This window comes from Amblyomma mixtum, chromosome 3 (assembly GCF_055824585.1).
Source record: "Amblyomma mixtum isolate Tamu chromosome 3, ASM5582458v1, whole genome shotgun sequence".
Taxonomy (NCBI): Eukaryota; Metazoa; Arthropoda; class Arachnida; order Ixodida; family Ixodidae; genus Amblyomma; species Amblyomma mixtum.
The window spans coordinates 167969416-167982614 of NC_143014.1; the positions used below are offsets into that span (position 1 = coordinate 167969416).

At 42.5% G+C, this 13199-nt stretch overlaps 1 protein-coding gene across 4 annotated transcripts in view; it reads left to right on the forward strand.

The window, feature by feature from the left end:
- Nucleotides 1-13199, forward strand: part of LOC149352634 (guanine nucleotide exchange factor VAV2-like) — a 197644-nt gene that overhangs the window by 151820 nt on the left and 32625 nt on the right. For all 4 annotated transcript variants that reach the window (XM_089581833.1, XM_089581830.1, XM_089581831.1 and 1 more), the window contains 4 exons: nucleotides 2191-2292; nucleotides 2376-2407; nucleotides 7184-7357; nucleotides 11555-11664. In XM_089581833.1, the coding sequence (XP_089437959.1) occupies nucleotides 2191-2292; nucleotides 2376-2407; nucleotides 7184-7357; nucleotides 11555-11664 (418 nt within the window). The remainder of the gene's footprint in view (nucleotides 1-2190; nucleotides 2293-2375; nucleotides 2408-7183; nucleotides 7358-11554; nucleotides 11665-13199) is intronic.

The following is a 13199-nucleotide window of genomic DNA, read 5'->3' on the forward strand; positions in this document are numbered from 1 at the left end:
CTGAGACAAAAGGCCTCATATTCGTTAAAATTGCAGCATTGGCAGAGAGAGGCTGAGGGATAACTGCATACAAAATTACCACATAACAAAATACTGTGTTAGCATCATTGTATTTGTGCATGCTCATTTTCATTTTACGACGGTGCTGATTATATTTGGTTCGAAAGTTTGAGAAACAAACTATAATGCCAACAAACAGCTTTTTTTTATCTTATCCTTGCTTGTATTGGCAGATTACACTTTGCAGTCATAATAAGCAATAACAAAAGACCAGCTTAAGGGAATTTTTTTTTTTTTTTTTGCATTCCTCTGATGCTTTAAATCAGGTGTTAATAGGAAGTTTAGTGACATTTTGATAGTGCATATAAATGCTTATTTTTGGCTTTCCATTAAATCTTCTGTGTTTTAAAAGAAATGTTATTTCAGCAGTTCCTGTTACAGTCGTTTCTGTTAGATTTAGTTAAGGGATACGGAAGCAAAATCTAAAAACTAAAAAAAAATCTTTAAAAATCTAGAAAACGCTAGACATGAATTCTTACTATGTGATTATACTAAGATGTAGTAGGCTTCACTTTATGAGCATGCGAGAAGCTGCTTTGTCAAATACAAGACACTGTGACTTCATAGCCACCTCACCAGCCAGCTAGCCAGCTGTGGTCAGTTGAAGCGCATTGTCGTATAGCTGCATAATATGAAAACTGGTTCTGGTGGGTCATGTTACACTAGTGGCGAATACAGCTCAGAGAATAAAGCAGCTTTTTGTTCACCAAACGAAAAAAATTGACGAGGGGGACATTTAAGCTCCACCTTAAGGATATGACGCGAAAGTGTTAATGAGTTAATGCCCATATATGCAAAATTGATCATTCTCAGCTTTACAGTCATATGTCCCGGGGAGTCCTCATACCACTCCTTGTGCATTGGTGCAGCGGTTCAGGGATGCGCCACTGCCCTGCGATGGCAAGTGCTGCCACCAGTGGGTCTTGTGTGACCCAAGTTGCTCTTCCCGAGCAACCTCTCGCGATCAACTATCAACTGCCACCTGCCAGGGTGGTTAGTTTGCTCACAATACTGAGTAGGTTGTGAAGACCCCGCAAGGTCATGTGACCTAGCTAGCTTGCCCACCTAGGTTGCTTCTCTGGGAATGGCTGCCTGAGCCACCCTGCGCCACCCTGTTTATCACTCGCAATGCCGTCACCAGATTATGCTATCGTGTTAAAAAAAAATTATGGCTATGAGTTGTTGGCATAAATCGAGGTTAATCAACCAATTGCAGCAGTCAGGCAGTCAGTGCTGGCAACATCTTGAGCTTTTAAACGCGATAACATTAAAGGTCCCGTGTTGCGGAAAAGCCAGTGTCGTTGTTGTTGGCCGGGAGTGGAAAATCTCCCCAGGGAAGCAACCTAGGTAGCAAGTGGGCCACATACGTCACACCTTGTGATGTCATCACAACGTGCCCACCGGATTGTGAGCAAACTGCCCACCATGGAAGGTGGCAGTCAAATTATTGAGTGGTTGCAAGTGGTTTCTCGCAAAGAGCAACCTGGGTCTCACAAGCTTGACCGGTGGCAGCACTTGGCGCATGGCTTAACCGCTGCACTTCTGTGCCAGGGGTTGTACGAGGACTCCCAGGGAGAATGTAAATTAGTGGTTGACCAATTTCACATACATGGCATTAACACATTAGCACTATTGCATCATACCTTTAAAGCAGAGCTTAAGAGCTTAAGTATCCCCTCCAGTTTTTCTCACATTCTTGACATACAGTGGCAGCAGCATTTAACATTGCTGCGTTAAGCCCATGGTTTCATGTTGGAGTTGAGACAGAAAGGCCAGTCATTACAGTTCTATTGAAGTGTCTTAGTCGTTTGTTGCTTCATGTTGTCACTTATTCTGTACTCTTCTATGAGCTGAGTGATGTTGAAGGAGGCTTATGATGAGCTGTATGGCTGCTGCTGCTGTTTCTGTATGAAACCAGTCACATTTTGATGCAGTTTTTAGTGCCTGTCTTTGCCTGTGTTGTGCATAAAATGCTATTTTATGGGCTTCTTTATCAGGTCTAAAGAAAGTCTCTGGTATTCGCTTACTCTTTGTTGTGAAAAAGAAAGTGCAGCAAAAATCATGGTCTGACTTATAACAATTTGTTATGACATGAAAACTAAAAAGCATTCACTTGTTTCTCATGGGCAGGGATAACATTAACCCATCTGTTGCCAAGTACACAGACCATCAGTTCATGATGCATACATTCAAGGTGCCCACTTACTGTGCAGACTGCAACAAGTTGTTACCGTAAGTACTTGAGTGATTGTTTTGTTTTTGTTCTCTTGTTCCTGCTGTCTGCTCGTTAAACGTGTCTATTCTTTCTTTTCTAGGGGGATTTTCTTCCAAGGCTATAAGTGTACAGGTAAAGCAAGTTGGTTACTTTTACAAGTGCGAATGAGCAGTATTATTCCACAGAAGTAATGCAGCAAAAGCTGGCCATTTAGAAAGGAAAACTAGTCCATTACTAACTGCTGAATGCATCATATGAGGTCTGTTAGAAAAGTATCCAACTTTATTTTTTTTTACGAACACCTGATGGATTTGAAACAAGCACGCTTGCACCAGCCTACCTTGAACCTTCGTGCGCATGCAAAAATTTTTTCTTACCTGCCGATAGCGTCAGTCACTGGCACGCAGCATTTGAGTGAGGAAGTGCGCAGTGCTCTCGTCAGTTTTTTATTGCAAGGAAAATGGCGGAGCGTCAGGAGCAGCGCTACTGCATCAAATTTTGCTAGAAACTAGGCGACAGCCAATCGGAAATCATTCGGAATATTCAGACAGCTTTCGGGGACAATGCTATGAGCACCACACAGATTAAGCAGTGGTACAATTGGTTTAAAGACTGCCGCACATCGGTGCAGAGAGAGCCACGCTCCGGTCGGCCATCAACATGCCGAAATGACCAGGTCATTGCCGAAGTGAACGCTGTGGTGACGTGGGACCATCGTGTGACTATCCGAGAAATTGTGGAAAAGGTGGACATCACCAATTTTTCTGCACATTCCATTATCACCGAAAATTTGGCCATGGAGAAAGATGCGGCGAAATTCGCGCCGAAGCTGCTCACGGTGAAGCAAAAGCAGCTTCGTGTTGAAGTCTCACAGGATATGCTGGATTCCACAAACAGTGACCCCGACTTCATCAACACCATAATCGCTGGGGACGAGTCTTGGGTGTACAGGCACGACCCGGAAACCAAATCCCAGTCGTCACAACGGCAGCATTCCACGGCACCAAGAAACAAAGAAGGCCCGCCAAGTGCGCAGCAATGTCAGAGTGATGCTGACTGCTTTCTTTGACTCCCTCTGTGTGGCACACCACGCATACGCACCCCACAAAGTAAACATTGACCAAAAGAGTACTACAGGGATGTCCTCCGTCGCTTGCGTGGTGCTGTGCGGCGCAAGAGGCCGAAGTTGAGGTCAACAGGAAATTGGCGCATCCATCATGATAATGCTCCTGCACATTCCTCGCACTTGATTCAGACTTTTTTGGCGGAAAAACAGACTGCTGTAGTTCAAAAAACTCCTTACTCTCCTGATATGGCCTCCTGCGACTTCCCAAAATCAAGAGGCCATTGAAAGGAGGGCGATTTCAGACAAGAGAGGACATTACGGCTGCAACGACAGTTGAGCTAAACTCTATTCCAAAAGGGGCCTTTTCGGAATACTTCCAACAATGGCAGCACCACTGGGAGAAGTATGTGGAGTCCCAAGGAGACTACTTTGAAAGTGATTAGGTTTCCAACGCTCCAGGTATGCTAGTTTTTTTTCTTCGGCAAAAGGTCTGATACTTTTCTTACAGACCTCGTATGTGTTGAATTTCTGAGGCAGTGAAGCTTCAAGAACCTTTATATGAAATACTACTGATTAATGAATGCTGTTTTAAAAGGTAAGACAAAGAAGACCTTTGCAGCCTTTGCAAGAGTTTCAAATGTTAAGATGAAAGCACAAGGCATGTATGAAAGCTCCTTTTTAGTGCATGCAAAACTTTATTCTGTAATGTTTGAACTCTATCCACATTTTATTAAAGCCACCTAGGCTAAATAAGTTTCCTCATATGCTGAAGACATGCAGTCTTTATTGCAAAGACCAAGCAGTGCTGAGTCAAGTTGTGAAAACGAAGTGAGGAAAACCATTCTCAAGTAAATGGGAAACTAGAGTAAAATTTCTGCGATACGAACTTGGTTGATACAAATTTAAGGATGATATAGATACGTAAAATTTCCCGGCCGGAGTGCATTGTGTACAATCTGCAGAATTTCGCATGTTTTGAATATTTTTTCATGCCACTACAGATGACACACATGCACGAGCCACGAGCAATGAGCAGCGGCCCACTTATCACTGACTCTGCGATCACTAGTTGCAGTGGGTACGCACTGCGAGTAGCGAGCTGTGGTTATGCGGCCATAAATAAATACCGTCAAGCGTTAACAGATCTGCATGAGTACATTTTCCTTGCTGCTTCGTAATGACTTCATCTGCTTTGGATGGTGCAAAACTTTGTATGATACGATATTTCTCACCACCCCATGGGATTCGTAATCATCGAAATTCTACTGTATGCACTAAAATCTGACATTAATGATAAAGGACACTTGGATATGTTAAAGATTGAATCTGCTGCATTGCATTCCTGTTAGTGTTTCATTTGCTAATTACAAACTGTAGTACATAAAAATTTATGCGAGGTTGCGGGGACCGCAAAAATCCGCTCTATAAGCGGTACCGCACTATAAGCGGTACCGCACTATAACCAAAACATTATCCTTTTCAAATCAAAATACACGCTACACGGGTAGCTTCCCTTTCAAAAACAATTTTTTATTCGAAAAGCAACTCACTAAGTCCTTTGCACGCTTATATTTGTTTTTGCATACCACACGTAGCGCGAGCGCTGAAATTACCACGACCGCCACCACTGAACTGCTTATTCGCTTATCGGCGCATGCCCAGTTCCGCTAAGGCGGTCGTGCTAGCCTCTGCAGTCGCGCCTCCCGGGCCTCCAACTAATGCAGGTGCAAAGGCCGGTTGTTGACTGGTTTGAATTGGCCACAGACCAACTCTGCGCATTCGAAGAGGCACCACTGTTAACTGTGCATTGAACTTATTCCGGACAAAGAACGCAGACACAACCACAACAAGCGTTTCTGCTTACTCCTTTATGAAAAGAGTGAAAGAAAGGGGGTCATGGTGAAAAAATGTGGTCGCATGGTGTCGCCCAGATGCATGGAAAGGAGGAAAGTGCAAGAACGACAGAGGGAAAAGCATAGCTAGCTGTTACGTAATCTTGGGCAATCGCTCGCGTGCCACTCGAATCGATTATAAGACACCTAGCTGTTGATGAAGCAGCTGGCCCTCACTTGTTTCTGTTTCTATGGAGTGAATTTCAGATTGTTTACGCACCTCCCAATGGATTTTAGCACGCCCAGCGGTTGGTGAAAGCAACTGGCATACAATTCTTTCGGCTTCACTGGCGTAAATTTCGAATAGCTTGCGCGTTATCCAGGTTTGGCTGTGGCTCTAGGTGGGCAATGTCTCGTCTAATCGCTTCTGCGAATATTGTCGTACCGAAATTATTTTAGTGTGAGTTGTACAGAAAAGTGTACCTATAATACAGGCAGGTATGGATTCATAAATAAAAAGGGCTCTTTCTATCTGGTGCGCTTGTCTGCTGTTCAGAACAAGTGGTCATTTAGTATGCAGTATCGAATAAACAGACAGTGTCGAGGAAACTGTTTACTCCAGGGCAATATAAAGAATGAGCACATAAAGGCTAGACACAAACCAACACCAGCATGGTACAGAAAGGCTATATACAAAGATAACTGTGTTCCTTAATACAAGCAAATCTGAAAACACAGAGAAAAAAAATACAGGTTGTCAACACATTGCTAGTGCTTGCAGAAAAAAAAATCCAAGTTAGACGTCCTCAAATGGTGATGCTTTGCAGCTGGCGCAAAAAGTGAAAAATAAATGGTGCTCCAATGTCGGCAGGCAGTTTGCCTCCTTTATTCACCACCCATCACAAGTTTGGAGTATTGTGTGGGTTGTCAATCCTCGTCAGCGGTTCAAATATCATGAAGGAGAAAGGAACTGTAGTCTTCACTCCTCCGAAAAGCCCTTTCAGGATTTGAAATAGGTGCCACGCTGTGCCTGTGCAAGGGTACGGCGTGCACCGAGTTTCACGACGTGCAGAGCAATAATCCCCAATTGTCAGAGTAATAAACAGGCCCAAGGTTTCATGAGTGCACAAGACTTTGGCGTCAAACTGCACCACGCAATGAGTGTATGCTGTATTCTTTCGTGCTCTGGCTCTCATGCACCCCCAACCCGACCACACAGGCGCCGCGCGTCTTGCACCATATGTGAACAGCGAACAGCTAACTGCAACGTAAAAACACAGTAGCCTTTGTTGACTCTTTATGTCGGTGTTTTCAAGCAGCACTGTTGTAAAAACGTGTCTCACCTGTTGTCCAACACGCGAAAAGTCATTTGATGCAACATAGCAACACCGATGCAACCGTCTCCCACGGCTCCCACTCCCACGGCTCCCACTCCCGCGACAGTGCAGACAAAAAAAGCTCTGATACGTTTTTCAATAAATTGCATCTTCATAAATATGTTAAAACAGTGGCATTGAAGAATAAGATAATTATTTAGCAACAAGAAGTTTGTAGGCTTGAATGTAAGAACATTTCTTTTGACGCTTGCATCCTTGGGGTTTGGTGAGACTACTAGACGCTTGCATAGTCGTGACATACTTTCCGAGGCCAGTTTCAGCTGACTGTCCTCTCTTTATTTTCTTTCTCTCTGCTATAACCGGTATTTCGCTGTGCGCAACCGCATAATAAGCAGTATGACTTTACATTGAGTTCTATGAGAGGCAGACCGGTGGCAGACAAAAACCGCATTATATGCTCTCCCTGCACTATAAGTGGTTACGCTATAAGTGGTCTCCACTGTATTTCTGCTGCTGCGCTTATGTGTGTTGCTCTAAACTTGCATCTTATTATTATGTTTTCTATATTGCTCACATGTAGCACTTTTTTATGTGCACTGACTGAGGCTTTTCCCCTGAGAGCTGGAAAGCTCTAGTTTTCATGGCTTATGTGGTGCACTTCTTTCTTTCTCAGTCTGTGGCCTCGGTGTTCATAAGGTGTGCATCGTGACAGTACGTTCATGTGGCGCCCCCAGTCTGCCTCCACGGCCAAGCTCCCACCTTGGCTCACAGTCTTCAACAGATGAGCCTCAGACTCCTCCACGGCCACATGCAGACCATGGGGCCAATGGAATTCGATTCTCTATTTGTGAGTTGTGAAACATTTTTTGCGAGAAAGTTTGTTGTGTCATTTCAGGTTGCATAGTTTATATAATAATTTTGTGGCATGTGATTTGTGTAATCTGTTGTGTCCAATTTTTGGAAAAAGAAACCTGTTGTAACTTGCCTCGAGCAGGATATATATCCACATCAAGCTCACTTCTTCTATGCATGACTTTCATCCGGCATTCTTTCGGTATATCCTGAAGTTTGCAGTAAGCGGACTATGCATATGCATACCATACTGGACTTGCATAAGGAGATCTTTAGTGGTGTGCTTTTTGCATGTGCCAGTCACCTGTGGCGTAGTGAAGTTTAGGCACATGTTTTCATTGCTTCCCATCTACCACAGCTAAAGAAGATGCGAGCAGCACATGCATTCAGATCAACCTGTCTGTATGTATTTGAATCTATCATTCAGAGGCTCTTTGCCATACAGCCATTTAGGACTAGAGCAAGTTGACCTGTGGAAAGTTGCTTATATATATGGTGCTAAGGTCAGCTAGTCACAAAACTGCCATGTGAAAATTTGGTCTTTTTTGTGTCTGACAGTTCGTTTCTGTCAAGATGCCGCTTTTGCTGTATAGTGACCAGCAGTATCAGGAAATTATCATGGCGTTGCTATGTTCGTGTGCAGTAGGGAGACCGCTTGCAGAAAATGTTTCATGCCATGTGAGGCTAATTCCAAAAAGCATAAGCCAGATTTTTATCCCAATAAAAGGTAGGGGTGCGCAGTGAATTTTGTAGGTGAAAGTGGCCATGGAAGGTGAAAATGGCTGCGACATGCAACTGCCTGTCTCCTCTAGGCTGAAAGTTATGAAATTACACGAATTGGGCAATGTAGACATCAGCTGTGTGCCTCAATTGGCTTTGGAAGAATTAGTGACTAGTAATTGGACAAACATGGACTGGCATAAAACGAGATGCATTGTTTCCCATGGTTAAGTCGGTTTAAGTGGCGCATGGTATGACCTCTCGGATTGTAACTAGGGGTTGGACTTTTTTTTTTTTCAGTGTTTCAGAGCACAGTTTCATTTGCTTTGTTTCGAACAAATATTTCCTGCAAATGAATTATCAATTTTTTGGGGTGATATACTGCAGTATGTCTGAGCGGTTAGAAGTCTCTTAGACCTTATATCTTGGTTCGTTTATCAGTATGAGCAGTTGATTTGACAAATTATTACCACACAAATGGTTGTACAGTCATAGGATGCAGATTTACAGAAAAAAAAAAAAATTTGCGTTCCTCCCAGCCAGTTGGCTGGTATACTTTTCAGTGGATGTAGTTCGCATGTCCCCTCCAATTTCTGTGCTTTTCATTGACCTCCTTTGCCTTTTGTCCATGACTTTTGGCCATGACTGTACATGCAGATGTTATAAGACGGAGCTGTCAGATAAAAATGCAAGTGGCAATTGACCTCCAAAAACTGAACTGTCATGTTATTGTTCAGTTGTTTCACTGGGTTGATCGACAGGGCGAGGCATCATGTGGTCTGTGCGTTTGCAGCGATGAAACTGCCACTGAACAGTTGCAGTAGCCAGAACATGACAGTTTTCGTGATGCTTATATATGGTTTCCCGTCAGTATCATTGCATGCAGTGTAGAAACCTACTTTTCAGAGAAACTGCCCTAAGCAGTGATGATAGTGATTAAACAGGGCCACACTAGTAGGCAACACTTGGCGAGAAGATGAAGCTCTTTCAGTTTGCAGAGGCGTGTAAGGTAGCAGCACGATGCCTCCTAGCGTACAACTGCGCTACTTCTTCGAAAGATAGTACCACCATCTCACCCCACCTCCGCACCTTGTTAATTTTTTCTTTTCGCTGTGTGTAACTTCTGTGCACTAGCCATTTTTCGGTTTAAACTGAAGAGTGTAACCCCTAAATACAACCTACTTAAGAGAAATGCAGGGTTCTGTGTTCGAAGGGGAGGAGGGCAGGCAGCATTGTCTGCCCCACTCCCTTTCTGCTCTGTCCCACACGGTTACTTTCCAATAAAGATGAGTTTTTGGCCAAAGAGTAACTAATCACATTTCTATGAATGTTAGTTCTCTCATAAGACTTTTATTTCCAACTCTTTCCTTGCATTGGGAAAATGAGCCGTGGGATGCGTAAAAAATTTTTTCACTTCAGAATTAAAAAATTTTTCTTTATTCAACAGTGACAGTGTAGCTTATACAGCTCTCTTTAAAAAAAAAAAGACAGGATATGTATTGCTTACGTAAAAAAAAAAAAAAAAAACTTGTTAGCAAAGAATGTGTAACCAATCCGGCTTGTAACTGGCTTCCAATAATGTGTAACCGATCACCTTCAGTGCTAAATAATAATCGCTGTGTGTTCGCTCATTTCAATACAATCCCACCCCTCGTGTAATACCCCCGAAAAAAGGGGGCCTTTAAGGTAATAAACTGAACTGAAAATTTGACTCTCACTGAAATTCACAAAAATAATAAATATTTTCGAGTAAAATATGGGAAGAATAAAAAATTTTAAATATACATTCCGCGTGTTATTATTTATGTCAGAAACCACTATTCACTGTTATAGAACTCTTCATGGCAAACTTTCCGAGCAATAAAAAAAATAAATTGCTTAGGGCTACTCCTCAGTGCAGTGCTAAGGTTTACCCCTGGCTGTTATGGAGAAAACTCTATCTGCTACACTGCTTGTGTCATGGAATCATTCAGAACATGCCCTGTACCTTCAGAGAGGCTCAAAAGGCAGCGAGTCTCCTTATCAGCGGCAAAAAGAAAAGTTACAGACTGGCACCTGGGGTAGTCCAGGCTGGACAGAGCAGCCAATTCTGTCTGAACTACAATCGTACGAATGGATGTCATTTTTTCAGTGTTGTTGCTTACATCTGCAAAGTTAGGTGTTGTTGCTGTGGAATCGCGGGAACACCGCCGTTGCTGAGCAGGGTCGGTACAAGACGAGGACACCCCTTGGATGCCATTCTTGCCGCAATCGCTCCGCGTTTACAGGTTTTGCGGGAAGTTTAGAAATACTCTCAAACACGGCTGACGCAAAAAAAAACAAAAACAAAAAAAAAACGAATCAGAAACTTAATTAGTTTTTTTGCAACATACAGAATAGCATTACTTGTCCAGAAGCAGCCTGGATTGCACAGAATAAGCCGTTTCGCATAATCCTTCAAATTGAAAAATTTCAATAGGCATAATAAGGAAAGCATTTATGTGTACCATGTCTGTCATGTTGCTGCTTTCATTCGTACTAAGCGAGTTTTATTTTAACTGGAGCCATTGTAAGTGTGCTTGACTATATTAGCATCACAGCGGAAGCAAGAAGATGGGGGTTGAATATTATCAAGAATCCATTTGTGACACTCAGTTTTAATTGTTTTCTTTTGCATTGTTACTGTTTCTTTGTGTGTAAATTTCAGAACTTCAGATTTTAGTTTTGGACTTGAAAAAATGAAATTGTATAAACCCCTTTGTGAACACTTCTTTCTCTTTCCTATAGTCACGAAGCGGCTTTTCCCCCGTCAGAGGACCCCCTTCTTCCAGCCAATGGCGTCAGCTGAATCTCATGAGCCTGCTAGTGCGACAGTGCAGGGAGTGACCAATGAAAGGGGATGGTCCATGGTCGGAGATAGTCCCTCCCCCCCGCATTGTCATACTAGCAGGCTCATTAGAATCGGCCGGTGCCATTGGCTGGAAGGGGGTCCTTTGAAGGGGAAAAGCCGCTTCGTTTTTTAGTTGTGTCCACCCACAGCAGCACACCCATCACGTTGTAATGGCTACATTTTTTTCTCCCCACAATGATCCTTTGAAATCTATGTGAAAGACACAGCTTTAAAGCAGTTTTTGCTTTCGGCTGCCTTCCATTTTTTTTAAAAGGCCGAAGCACTAGCAACCTTGTGACATGCTTGTTGTGTTCTCAAACGAATTTTATGAATTTAGTCGCTAATTTTTCATTATAACTATGCATTGTACATGCAAAATTGCTGACAAAGTTGCGAATTTAGGGTTGTATTTTTATGTTTTAACATAATTTTCATGGATGAAGGTTGCACTTGCTGTGGGTAGGAAAAATTCCATTTGTTTATCGTCTGTTATAAAAGTTACCAAGGTGACATTTCATCATTAACTGCCATATTATGCATGCTTAGGCACAATATTAGTTTTGAATGTAGTGAAGTGATTTAATGTTCTGCTTTGTCTTGTAGCTATAGCAAAAGCGAAACAGTCATTCAGCAGTTCCAGCCCTGGGTACCTATCGTTTGTTGCTGATGATATCATTGAAGTCCTCAGAAAAATCAACAGCTCCATTTGGGAGGTAAATAAATTGCATCTGAAACTGCCTGTTTTTGACGCTTGCTACCATCTGAGCTTTGTTATATTAAAGCTGAACTTTGGTACAGCAAGCCTAAATTGAAGGAGTTCTGGTTGCATGTTTTTTTTTTCTTTGGAATGCCGTGTAAGACATGAACTATCATGTGGAACTTGCCCACACTTGCTGAATAATTTGTAATTTCAATTTATTTTTCTCATCCTGTTTCAGTTTCAATAGCCAAATGGTGGCTACAGTGTCACAGATCAGTTGAGCTCACACGAGTTGCAAAAAACTGCAGTATAATTGCTGCTTTGACATTTTAATTTATTCTAATTCTTATGCCAACATCTCTCAAGAGCCTGCAGGACAAAAAATGGACAAGCAGCTATTACAATGCTGTTTTTATATACTTGATGCGATCTCAGTGTTGTCTCAACTTCTCGGTGACATCATAACCACCGCTCAGCTGTTGAAACCGAAATTGAGACATGAGAAAAAAAAATGAAATTATAAATTATTTAGCAGGCTCAGGCGAATTCCATTTGGTAATTCCTTTTTACTGATGTCTTGCACTTAATTTCAGCGAAAAAGGTAACGACCTAAATTTGGTGTCCCTGTTTCTTTTAACTAAATTTGCCACGTGAGAAATTTTGTTATATTTCCTAATTGTTTAGTGTAAAGTTTTTGCACCTCAGCTGTGTAATTTTCTTTGCAGGTTTAATTCAGTCAAATGTTTACATACATGGTGTGTTAGAGAAGCAATGAGACTGGCAACACTGAGTATGAACTGACAAAGCTGTTGCCTCCATCTTCGCAGGGCAGTTAGGTTGTATCATGCCCTTGACACCATACCAGTTTGAACTTGCTTCAGTAGCTGCATGAGTGTTGAGAGTATCTGAAGGGAAGTTGAGTTTGTCACGTGCATTACAAACACGCACCGACAGAAGTATCAGCAACATTGCGGCGCCAGCAAATTTTTTGGGAAACTTGGCAAAACCACTACTGCAACTTACGTAAGTTACAAAGGTCTTATAGAGAACTTTTCCTGTTCAGGGCACACCTGTTCAGATGGCACATGACCGAGAAGTGGGTGACAAAGCACGTGCTGGAAGACTTTCAACCTCAAGAACAGATGACAGTGTGTAAAGCGTGACATGTCTTGTGAGGTCAGATTGTCGGTTGATGTGAAGATTCATGAGTAATGAGCTGAGTTTGAATGTGTTTGCCAACCGCCAAATTTTAAGACAGGATTTGGACACGGGAAAAGTGTGCATGAAGGTGGTTCCAAAGGACCTCATGACTGAACAGAACAACAACCTGAAGGATGTGTGTCTTGGATCTTCTGTACCGCCTCGAAATGGACCCAGAATTATCACTGGTGAAGAGTCATGGATTTTTTAACACGATCCCTTGACAAAATGCCAAAGTCGGGAGTGGCTCACAAACAGTAAACTCTCCCTGTCCCAGGAAATCAAGAATGAACAAATCAAAAATCAGATCAAGGCTGGTTTGTTTTGTTACAGTTGGCTGGGGATTAA